The sequence below is a fragment of the Strix aluco genome, chromosome 33 (assembly GCF_031877795.1).
Source record: "Strix aluco isolate bStrAlu1 chromosome 33, bStrAlu1.hap1, whole genome shotgun sequence".
NCBI classification, from domain to species: domain Eukaryota; kingdom Metazoa; phylum Chordata; class Aves; order Strigiformes; family Strigidae; genus Strix; species Strix aluco.
Window position 1 is genome coordinate 2142768 of NC_133963.1, and position 12969 is coordinate 2155736.

Sequence of the window (12969 nt, forward strand, 5' to 3'; positions counted from 1 at the left end):
TTCCTTAAATCTTGAAGGCAGCTGCTGTAAGAACATCTTAACTATGCCATAACAAAAATACTCCAGCAAAAAGGTGCACCTAGAGCATCTTTAAGAGGAACATATCTGGAATCACAGCATGAAGGGTAGAAAACTGGATACAAAACCAAGTTACTAAAGGTTCATCTTTAAGATCTCTGGCATCTAACAAGACTGTTCTCTGTAAATTTAAAGCCTATATAACGGACAAAGAAAAAGGCTGACAAACTAAGAACACAGTCAGTAACACCACACTTATACCCCTGAACACTTACGTAGAATAGAATGCGTTTAAAAGAAAATGCAGTGAAGACTGCGTAATCACAAAACATGACTGCACCTACCAAACCTTTTATATTTTGAAATTTCAGATCAGGACAACGATTTCACAACCAAACAAAAACAGAAGTCTCCATCAAACAACTGATGAAAAAGTTTCACATCTATTGAGTAGGGTTTGCTCCATTCTCCTCAGTTAATCACTTTTTTTTCCCCCATCTGTCTTCTCAGAATCATGGTCTTTACACGGCTCAGGTTCTTCACCTGGTTGTGGTGAAACTGGAATCGTATCCACCTCAAGGAAGCAATCATCCCTCAGCACCTGCTCAGCCATCGGTTTGTTACGGCAGAACCAATCCAGGAGAAGAGATTTAACTTTATCATCCTGCAAACAGAGGGAGAAGGATTTCATCAGTAAGTAAACCAAGCTCAACTACAAATAACAACTAACTATTTGATGAACACATCTTGTAAGTGCTTAGGGCCCAAAGCCCTCACAAAAGGTTGTACCACAGTATTCCCAATGGTCAGCAACACTTGACACTTTGCTCATTAACAACAAAATAAAAGCAAGTGTTCAGCACCAGGTCTGTCAATCTGGCGCCAGCAGACTTCACAGAAGAGCGTGAGTTGTTATATTTTAAAATATCAATTCACTGAAATACCACGAGTTATAGAAATACTGATGCTGATCCTTCTACTGAGAAGGAACAGAACAGGTATCATTCACCTTCTACAACTTCATCTTTTAAGTTCTGTCATATTGCTTTATCTCTCTACAAGAGCACAAGAAAGGAAAACAAACTAAAGTAATGGGCCCTAAATCAACAGCAGCTGTTTTGCTGTTCACCCATCACTTATGCTTAGGCTCTTTGGATTTATCAGAAGGGATTACATACCTAAATGCTTAGCACATGACCAGTGCCAGACCCCATACACAGAACATAAAACCACGGCTGCTACGCTTATGCATAAACATCACCTGTTGAGGGAGGAAGAGCACACACTGGATTTGGAGCAGGGGACTGCAAGAGACACAATCTCCAAGACTGATCTCAAGATGTAGACTACCAAAACTCAATGGGACCAAAATCCTTCCATAGGAAGTCTGGCTTGTTCAGGGTCTCCCAACACAGCAACACCTCTGCCCAGGGTCAATAAACCAGCCAAGCACAAGATACCTGTACACCTCTCACCTATCCCCATTTCACCCAGACCGAAGAATCACTGTGATGCGAAGAAATGCACACATGTAGTCAAAACTGGAAGACAGAAACAAGCAGACAATTTCCAACTCTTCCACTAATTATCAGAGTGACTCTGGAGAATCAGCCACTCCCCAAACAATCTGAAATCTAGGTGAAAAGATGAGATCTGAAAACTGTTGCTGTTACAGACATAAGAGATTGTTAAATGTTTAGAAAACATCTAAAATGCTTAAAGGAAAATCTCTAGTTAAGAAGATCCAAACATGTGCAATGAAATACAGGAGTGAACCACGACTACACACTTCCTCTGCAAAAAGTGAAGAAAGTCTGGGCATTTAAAGAGCTTGACAAGCTTTGTACTTGTGTATTTGCATTTCATGATATTATCAAATGTCTGTCAACACCAAATATCCCCTTCTCACCATCTTTTTGCACTAAGGAAACTGGATTGATTTCACAAGGAATACTGCTGTAGGACAACATTTCACCGTGTCTACTCCATTCCATTGTGTTTGCTCTTACTTTTTTTTTAAAAAATAAAAATCTGTAAAACTGGATGCTGAAACACACTGAACACTGAAGCTTGGCATGGCAAAATGAGTGGCTACAAGAGCTTGTCTCTAAACTTTCCTTTTCCTCAGCAGTTACCTAACATTAATATCCCCATTTTAAAGCTTAACGTTATTTTCCTGGGGCAATTTTACATTTGCTGAAAACAACAAAAATTTTACTAGTTGCAAATACAAAGTCAAATTCCCTGACTTCAGAAGAGACAGGTTCCTAATTCAAATACCTCCTTGGAGTCTATAACTTGGGTGTCATTCGATCAATAGTTATCTGTGAAGAAGCTGCTCCTCCTGAGACTGGAGTTAAATATTAAGAAAACTCGGGGGTTTTCTACCTTCTCAAACATCATTTTATTTGTGCATGCTATTTAGAATTATTCAAGCAGTCAATTAAGAACATTTTATCAACCCAGCGCTTCCAATGCAATGTTTGACTTTAAAAAAAGATAATCAATTAACCACTTCTAACCAAGAGCACTCTAATCTTCCTCATCTGACAATTAACATACCATGACAACCACATCGACCTCAGGCGTTCCATCTTCTTTTATGCCAAACTCCTGGTTTTGAACACAAAGCTGTAAATGAAAAGATACATAATGCATAACACTGGTGGGTTTTTTTCCCTTTAGTTTAACAAAGCCAAACATCAGTCAAGGAGATTCCAGGTTTCAAGTGAAAATGGATTGTTATAGGCAAATGGCAGGGAAATGTTTTCTTCCCCAGTTTCACAGTAGGGTAAAACATGCAAGGGGCTCAAGTTCCCCTTACACAGAAACAACGGGGAAAAAAGTTAGCATCAGAAGAAACTTTGAGGTCAAAAGAAATAAACTTTTAAAAATATGACTTGAAGTCCATGCCCAAGCTGTACCTTTAATTATATAATCCTCTTTAAGAAATGCTGAGGGGTAAGCGCACTCTGACAGACAAATGTGAACCCTGTACCCGTACAAAGTAAAATTTCCCCAGTCTTTACTATAGCCTAGAACCATGCCCAAGTACAGCATTTTTTCAAAACCCGGCCTGCAGGTTAATCTGAAAATGCCTCTATTCTGAACAATTACAGAGACAGCACAAGGAAACGTGTTTAGTCAGTGCTGGGCGCTTGTGACAGAGCAGCAGAGAACTTGGAAAACCACTGTCTCGATTTTAGAAGTGGCACTGTTGTTTAATGAGGGAGAACACAATTTCAGCTGCCCAACATGAAACTGGCAACTGTTGAACATGATACTAACACTTGAGCTAAAGTTTTCCATCAAATGATCAATACAACACCAAGTCCACGCTGCAGATGAGTTACACGTGGATTAACCTGAAATTCAGCTGGCAAACTGGGATGAGGTTTCAGAAGAATGCTGATCTTGTCACATCCCAGATATTCTCTTCAAGAAAAGCCAGCCATTAGTAAAACTGCCTTTGGTTTTGGGGGTTTTTTACTTTTCTTTTTTTTTTTTTTTTTACCTCTCTTCTGCTCATAAAAACCTTTTTTCTAGAACAGATGAAGAGCTGGATAGTGGTACTGAAAGTGTTCTAACCGAACCATACCACGTTAATAAATTATAAGGATCTGTGATATTAAGCTACACTTTAGCAGTAGAAAAATTACTTGATTTGAAGCAACTGCTTCCTAAATTTGGAATAAAACATAATGAAGAATGACTTTTATATGAACCGGCTTCATGTTCTCAGCACCGGTACGTGACAGCAGCTCCCTATCAACTTGCAGTTGACACCTCTGTTACGAAGCGTTTCCAAGATGCTGTGGCACAGAAGGGATTACTGAAGCCATCACTGTGCAGCTGGCAGAACCACCAGTGTTTCCCAGGAAGACCCCCATGTACCTGGAGCTCCAACCAGTACCCAGCAAAGCTGCTCCCGTATATCAAGCACTCATGTGAAATCACTGCCTGGGAACGTCAGCACTTGCCGGGCAGCCTGTGGCTTTTCATGTCTGGGAGATTTCAAGTTTTCCCATTCAGAACACGGGGCACTGACACCCTGGTTTGTGGAGGCAGCCATAGAGTGCCAGAAGACAAAAAGGAGATGGAAGAGATGCTGTGCAACATGCCATCAAACACAGGAAAGGAGATTGCTTTCTCCTCCCCAGCATAACACACACTAAGAAACAAAACACCCGTCTAAGCCCTGCTGCCAGCAACAAAACACGTGACAGTCCCATCCCTGCTTTCATCTTTCCTCTCTTGAGGAAAATTTACAGAAAAAATGCACTGTCTTCTGCCCACAATGGTAACTCCCATTCATTCCACACTTACCTCTCAGTTGGAAATATGAACACTTATTTAGCCAAAATAGTTCAAAGCAGAAGTTGGAGATAACATTTGTTGCTCTTTATAAGCCTGCTACAGTTCCGTAGTATTTCTAGAAACTCTCGCACAAGCCATGACATACCCAAAACAGAAGGCAGCCGTAAGCGTACGTGTCAGAGGCTGGAGAAGCTGGCTGTCCCATTTTCAGCTCAGGAGAAACTAAGCTCAGGGTACCGACAACCAGAGTGTTTGCAGCAGCACGTTCTTTCTATGGGGAGAAAAATTGTACCCGTGATTTCAAGCAAGACCAACAGCACATGCGTCAACTTTACCACAGAGTTCTGTGCTGACCCAGACTGAAATGTAAAATCCTCCTTTACTGATCACAAAAAAGTGGTGTGTAAAGGAAAAAAAGAGGTAACGTCACACATCTACCATCTGTAACAGTAACAGAAGAATAAGGACGGCAGATCCTATTCCATAGTAGAACTATTTAAGCTCATAAGGTGGTACAGATTGCAAAACTTCTTAAATTAGAAAAAAAAAAAAAAAGGCATTTAGCACCATTTTAGAGAACTTCAGCTCTAAAGTTCAGTTCTGTCAGCTTTCCTATTTTTTCTTCTCTGCCTTTCCGGTCTTTACCTGAAACTAGCTGCTTCCTCCCTCCTGGTTCCAGCATATTTTAGGACTGCCTACTGTCAAAATAAAAGCTAGACCCTGAGTTTCTATCCTCTTCCATGACAGCAGCCAGCACCAGCTATAGCCAGACCGAAGAAGACTAGTCTCCAGACTGCCAAGAGTACTTGGTAACACACCAGTTACCAGCTCCACTCATGCATTTGTGATCACGCAGAAAGTACAAGCACTGAGCAGTACTGACACCCCTATAGCCAGGGCACAAACTGGATCCAGGCTGTGAACCACTGGTGGAACTTTCCTGCTCTATCACACATGAGCTGCTCATTTCAGCACAGCCCATACCTGCAGGGAGGAGTAAAGAGAGAGACGGTCTTCCCCAGCTCTTGCAATTTTCACAATGACACCATCTGTACTGAACACGACCTTTCAGAAAATTCAGCTGTCAAAAATTTTTAAAGCATGTCTCTGTTGAAAAACTGAAATTTATTTCAAGGGAAGCACACTTTGCTGTCCAAACATTTGACACTCTTCATGAGATTAACAGATAATGCATTTCCAAAGCAGAAATAAGGGTTCTTAATGAAAATTAATGTCTATTAGGTTTATTATATTAATAGGACATAATACATATTAATATTTTAAAAATTAAATAGGCATGAAGCAGACCTCTAGCACAAAAATGGTTTAGCTCAAACAACTTGAGTTTAGAAAGTCAAAAAGGTGACTACAGCAGACACCATTATTGGAGACTCTGCTATGTAAACACAATGAATAGCAAGAAAAGAGCTTGTGTTCTTAAAGAATATTAGATTTTTCCCAAGAACAACTATGAAAGTCTTTACTACAGAAACTGAAGACTAAGTACACATAAATACAGGTATATGGAGGCAACATGTAAAATCCTGTTAATTTCCCAAATACCGCAACAGATTAAAACACAGACGAGAACCCCATTACCTATGAAACAGAGAGGCAAAGACTTCATACGAGCTCGGCCAGCCCTTCTTCAAACACGAGTTCTGACTCTCGCCTCTGATGATGCTGATTACCGTTAAATACACAAGACAGCCAGCCAGCAAACAACTACTGCAGCTTCTCTTTTTTGTTCCACTGGTTTGCTTAACCAGAGCCCACACTCAGTAATTCTTTTCTTCCCCTCCAAGATTAGATTAAGTTTACAAAAACTTCAACAAGACTCAAACTGCCCAACCCTACCCGAAACATGAAACAGGAGTCTCCCTGCTAAGCACAATGTTTATCAATAAACCCTTTGAATCGCACAGTTGTCTGTTTTGATATGTAGCTCTGACTAAAAAGTCACTACAGGATGGGGGTTTTTTACCTCTGATTTTGTGAAATCAAAGTCTCTGAGGACTCCTCGTTTTCGATTCACAGCAAAAACATTATTGTCATGCAAAGATCCATGTACTACATTAGCTCCATGCAACCTTTGCAGACCTCGCGCCACTCCTTTCATCACTTTTAATGCCTCCTCATGATTTAATTTGTATGTTTATTAAAAGATTGACATGGAAAAAACAAAGCACAGTATCAAGTAAGTTTCTATCCAGAACTAAAACTTTTTTTTTTTTTAAGGTCTGTACACATTCAAAGCTCATGCCAATTCTGTTTTATGAAGTATGGATTCATTCCCAGTAAGATGATGACTTGCACAGCCAGGCAGGGAAAAAAAAAAAAAATGCAGTCAGTGATTAACATATCACTAACATGAAAAAATAGGGGGGGAAAACAAACAAAAAAACCCCCACATCTCTCCACACACAACTTGGACTTTTACAAGTAGGCCCAAGTCAAACAGAACTAGAGAAAAGACTTCTAGCTACTGCTTCTTTGAGAAGGGATGACTACCCAAACTGCCTACACTGTGTGGGGAAGAGGGAAAGGAAAAGGAGAGGGAGCAAGTGAGGGAGGAGAGGGAAAAAAAATAAAAATTTGCACACACAGCATGCTCTAAAACTTCAATACAGAATGCCTGTCCCTGAACATCTAACATGTTCAACTCCAGTACTTGTAAGATGTACTAGAAATACAGCTGAGGCATTAATTTCAATTAAAAAAAAGTGTATCCAAGCAAAATCTCTTTTAGGAAGTTATAAACTACTGCCTGACCAGATGCTAAGAATGCCAGTCAAGCTATCCTGTGCAACTTTGTCAGTCACTGTCAGCCACCACAGGAAATACACTGGTGGAGCAGCATCAGCACCATAAGATAAAGCAAAACAGTAAGAGTTCAGTTCACAAACATACAAAATAAAATGTTGATAGTTTAAGTTGTTATACTTACTTCTAAAGTTAACGGTGTATCAGCTTGTAAAGCTCTCAGACTTGCTCCTGGGTAGTATGGGACCATTATATATACACCAAAGGACCAGACTTTAACAACAAAAAAAAACAAACCAGAAAAAAAGGATAAATGTTTCAAATATCAGGAATACTGGGAAGTTTAACATGCACTAGTGCGATAAACCAATTCATTATGTTTACTAAGTTTTACTCAGAAAGGAAATATTTTTCCGATTCAATGCTCCACCTTGAAATATGTTAAAGCTTTAAGGTCCAACTGCAAGTCTTTCAGCTTAAACCAGAAATCAAGATCATCAGTTTGAATCTTGCCTTGCAGAAAAGAAGGAACAACACTTGCAATAGTCCAATTTCTCCTGCTGATTCCAAGCTCTGTGATACTTGGTAACTCCTTCTATCACTCTGGCTTCTGAGCTTACACATATAAAGTAGCCCTTAAAAACAAAACAGACACCCAAGCTATTACTCCTAATGCCTGTAACATTACTGAACTTTTTCTGTTTTTAAAGAAATGCATATTGTTAGGTGCCATCAAATAACTTTCTCTGAACACAGAACTCAATTCTAACGGTCATAGACTGTTCCCATATTTTCTTATTAACTCTTAGAAAGTCTGTACCAACAAAACAGGGAGCAGGTCTCTAATCTGAGATTTAAATGAAACAAGTCAAAAGCAAGAAGAAGAATATTTACAACTATGCTTCCCATAATACTAAATCCCCTCGGTTCCCAATTGCTAGCAGATTGGTAGAAAAGCAGAGCAAGGGAAAAGCAGCAGTTCCTGAAATATCTCAGTGAAATCATCAGGAAGACAAACCAGCCTCTCCAAAGAGACAGGAGTAAGGAACAGGATTAAACATCCACCAGCTACCAGAAAGAACAGACAGTAGAGGGGAAGCACTGTTCACTACAACAGTCCTCAAAAGAAGTTAAAAAAAACATCTGGAAGCAATTCAGAAGGAAAACAATGCTTCATGTTCTACAGGCCCCGGCAAAAAACTCTGCCATCAGAAAAGGGCTGTTAAATACAGGGATACGAAAGGAACAGCAGAGTTTATTCGGAACCAGCACGTTAATAAGCCAAGGTCTCACCTGCAGCGCCAACTGAAACCAGCACCAGCATTACCTTTAAAAGAACCTTCTGGCCCTGAATTTCTGAACACATTAAAGGTCGCTTCGTGCTCAGTTCCTTCATGGGCTCAAGACCCAAGAGGTCTCGCTCCAGGCTGCATGTCAGCAGTCCGCCAGAACCCTGAAGCACATGCACACACAGATCCAGGGTAAGCACGGGGCATGTAACAGCAGGTAAGATTCAGAGGCCTTGACTACCTCTCCTCTTCCTCAATCAACTTAGCGAAGCACAAAACCAGCTGGCACATGTTAAAAAGCATCTGTTGCCAAGAGGCTGGCCATGATGAGGCAGCTAATGAAATACATTCCTCGAACATCTCCCAGAAGAAGGGGAGAAGGAGGAAGACACAGCAAACAATGGTCAGGGTGTTTGTCCCCCAAATGAACAGAGACTGTGCAGAGCATCGCTGGTGCAGAGCCTTGAGAGTGTCCTGAATAATAACCGACTGCACTCAAACAGTCGCTGCTTACCATAGAGTTTAGAATTCCTACTTCTGGATAAAGAAGCGGTAACTCAGGCAACCAGTTCTGTACCAAATACGCAAGCTTCTCCTAAACGAAGGAAACAAGGCCCACAGCTTCAGGTCACTAGGTTCTGACATATGTAAACTTACACTGACATTTGCAATGTATACCCAGGACATTCGAATGTACATTGACCATGACTGTACCTCCTTCAACAACATTATTCAAAGTAACAAAAAAAAAAAACAAAAAACAACACACAACAAGAATACAGCAGTTCAATACGGACAGATTTTTGAAATCTCTAAGGTGAGTAGTCTTAAGGCCCCAAACAGCTCATACACTATCATGGAAAAGATTTCATCTTTTCTAGAAGAGGCTTTACTAGACCTAAGCAAAGGAAAACAACTTCATCACGGGTAAGTGGGGAAAGATAGAAATCAAGTAGTAACACAGACCAGGCCAGCATCTCATGCATCTCCAGACCTCACAGAGCTGTAATGCTGCAAGGGAACTATGACACACAAATGTTGTCTCTGCGGAGATAGACATATCGCCACCACAAATTCTGGCGCCCTTCTGCTCGCTCACAAGGCAATGGTTTCCAATTCTTCCCTCCATATAAAGGACTTAGAGGAAGGGTGATCTCCTTCACTTCAGGATAAAAGCCTGTTTTAACCTAGTCATAAGGAAACGTTCCCCTTCCTGCAAGAAATACAGTCTTTCTTCAGCAACTGAGCTTACAATTTTATCTGTAGCTCTTCTGGCTTGAGAACTACAGCTCACATCTTTTTTCTCACCTCACCCCCTTACGTCGTAGGGAAGGGCGGAAAGGTTTAAGAAACCATGTTCACACAGAGATAAAAGTGATTGGCCTCCATGCCTTCTCCCATAGGTTTCACCAAAAAAAGGGCCGTATTAACATTCAACACCATAAAAATCACATTTTTTGTTTTACCCAGAGTGCACATTAAAACAATTGAAATGCAGATGTGCTTCATACAGGTTTCTTTTAGTTGCCTAAGTAGTTTAATACTTACATATTCTTCTTATTCCTTGGATATTTCCTGAAGAACCCTATTTTGCAGATCAGCAATTTCCTCTTTCATTCTTTTCATTTCAAACTCATTGTAATCATCAGACTGCATTAGGAATAACAAAGTTACAGTGTATAACTCTCATTCTGCTATCATACCAAACAGTAACCTACTATATCAGGATTAAAAAACAGCTTCCACATCACAGTTCTGGAGTTGAACATATTCTCAGATGCGTATTTTACTCAGTCTCCTTCCTGGAAACCCAAGAGATTCTCTTAAAACCTAATCTCTGAGAAAGTTGGTCTCTCTATTTATGTGACACACCAAATGTTCTAGCCATTTGCCTGCTTGTTTCCTAAGTCACAGAGCTTTTTTTTTTTTTTAATTAGCTGATCACATATAGTAACAGCAACATCATTCATCTGCCAGCAATGCCAGGTTCCATAATTCATTCACTTTTTTCTCCCATAAGCAGGCCTTTTCCTCATGTCACCTCATTATTCAAGAACCCTTTTCTCAAGGGGTTTCATTAGCGTGTCCCATTTCAAATTCCTCCTGGAAGTTTACTGCCCCTTTACAACGCTTACAGAGAGACAGATGCAGGTTCTTTTTTTCCTTAAGCATGACCAGACTGATTAATGTGCAATCAAACAAACAGCACTGAAGCAGGGGTAATATTTACATTCTTTGGACTTCTCTGAAGGGTAGTGGAGAACCCTGGAAACTAGAACAGACACTGACTTCTGTCATCAAAGCGGAGGTACACGCATTGTCAACAAAGTAAAAACTTAAAAGTAATCACACAACCAGCACAGTAAAGAGAGATGGACAAAACTGTTCAACCGTCACCACAGGGACTTGGTTAAAAGCACAGTGCCGTGACTGGGGACTGAAAAGTGGCTATGTACTGACCTTTTTTTTCCTTTTTAAGCCATTTAGGCTTCGTCTCAGGGGCCTGTAAAACCTCCACAGTTAAAGGCAAAATTCAGGCCAGAAAACACAAACTGTTCTATATAATTACCACTTACATGGAATAGACAAAATTAAAGTTTCCAAACCAATTTAAAAAACAACAGACAAAGCCACCAACACTGTAACATTTTCACACTTCCTCAAAGTTGTTCTTTTCAAACAGCTTCCGCCTTAACTGGGACTTTAAGCTCTTCACAGTTTCCTTAATTCATAATAAGTTTTTAATATCAGGTTTTCTATTCAGCCATTCCTCAGCATGTTTTTTGAACTAGGAGGAAAATTTAAAAAAAAAAAAATAAATCAGAAAGTGTTCAAGCATTCTATTTTAATATGCTTTAGTCCAATGCGTTAGAGAAACTGCCTGAAGCCTACCTGAATTCAGCTTTCCAGGGCCCTTCCCCACAGAAGAGGGGTTTTATTGTGTTTCATTTTAATTACATTAACAATCTTCTGGAAAACCAACATTCTACTTAAAGCTCAATCCCCTTAAATTACATTGTACTGATTTGTAATGAATCCAGAGACTCCAGCTTCTACTGCTTTATTTTTTAAAAAAGTATCTTTGGATTTCAATCAAATGAAGCATTGGCTGAGGTAATGCACAACTGCAATTGTTAAGGTTTAACCCAACCAATCTCTCATCACCAACGTACTCCTAGAATTTCCTTCTAAAGAGATAAGAGAACATCTTTCAAAAATAAATTATGTCAGAAATGGTTACTGGTATAGATTAGTGTGGCAGAAATAAGGCATAAACTCACCTCAACGCTGGCCAGGTATCTGTTCTGTATGACAGCGATCATATTTTGCTCCTGATGAACTTTACGTATAACTTTATTGTAAGCGCTCATAATTATTCCCTTCTCTGCTTCATCATGCTCCTGGATTTAATTACGCAGAGGGAAATTAAAGAATGAGAGTTGTTCTTCATTCATACACACCAACATTTACGATGTAAAACCTTTACTGAGAAATTCCATTGTTAATGGAAAAAAAAATCAGTTACCAGATTTTTCTCTCTCTTCTTAAAGAGATCCTAAAAGGGAAGTTCGCAAGTCTAAGAGGTCATCCAATGGTTTCAACAGAATAAAACTGATTGGCACTTCCATGCAGAAGTCCAATTTCTTACTCCACATGCTGTGACAGATTTTTTTTTTTAGGATAGCACAGTTAAATAGATATGAAATATTAAAGCATGCAACCATTCTTCTAAGTGAGAGTCACTGGTTCTATCACAGAAAGCAGTCACAAGCAGACTAAACTAATGGTTTGCTGTTAGTATGATGCTACATCAAAGGACAAGTTCAACTTCTGCTGACGTGGCTATTCTCTGGCACAGCAGGGACTCTCACTGCAGAGACAATGGAAGTATCTCAGAGTTAGCAAAAGAAAATGGAGGAAATGCTTATCAGAAAAGGTAAATAACTGGGAAAAAGACTAACAGAAGCATAGAAAATTACCATCAGTAAGGCAAGAACACTTGTCCCATGTAAAATGAAAGCAGTTAAAAACCATTCATCTCATAGGACTGGGGAAAAAAAAAAAATTATCCATACACATTCACCCAGAGAAGCAATCCCACTATTTTAAACAGAAATTTACTTTTCATCACGTGTGTTTTCAACACAAATACCAAACTCAGTACAGTTCAAAGAAAGCTTCTCTGCACATAGAAAGGGAAGAACGAGTTTCCCCAGTTTCTTAGCTAAGCCATACATACAGCTTAGTTAAGTCATACATACAGCTAAATTCCTGTAACCCAAAGCTCTTTGCTGCCACATTCTCTTCTCTCTGGGGAGCAGCCTGAGTGAGTTTTTATCACGTTGCCACAAAAAAAGATGCCGCCTTGTAGCAAATAAGGCGAAGCTGGTGCAGGGTCTGGAGCACAGGTCTGATGGGGAGCGGCTGAGGGAACTGGGGGGGTTTAGTCTGGAGAAGAGGAGGCTGAGGGGAGACCTCATGGCCCTCTACAACTCCCTGAAAGGAGGTTGCAGAGAGCTGGGGATGAGCCTCTTTAACCAAGTAATGAGTGATAGGACAACAGGGAATGGCCTCAAGTTGC

The 12969-nt window shown here is 40.0% G+C and overlaps 1 protein-coding gene across 1 annotated transcript in view; it reads right to left on the bottom strand.

Moving 5' to 3' along the window:
* Positions 1–414: 414 nt before the first annotated feature.
* LOC141916971 (serine/threonine-protein kinase 31-like) overlaps positions 415–12969 on the bottom strand; it is a 38266-nt gene continuing 25711 nt past the window's right edge. Inside the window, 14 exon segments of the mRNA XM_074809972.1 lie at positions 415–499; positions 502–682; positions 2581–2649; positions 4481–4606; positions 6320–6469; positions 7283–7357; positions 7360–7371; positions 7612–7649; positions 7652–7733; positions 8426–8551; positions 8902–8982; positions 9936–10037; positions 11044–11175; positions 11669–11788. Coding sequence (XP_074666073.1) covers positions 462–499; positions 502–682; positions 2581–2649; positions 4481–4606; positions 6320–6469; positions 7283–7357; positions 7360–7371; positions 7612–7649; positions 7652–7733; positions 8426–8551; positions 8902–8982; positions 9936–10037; positions 11044–11175; positions 11669–11788 — 1332 coding nt within the window. The 3' untranslated portion in view covers positions 415–461.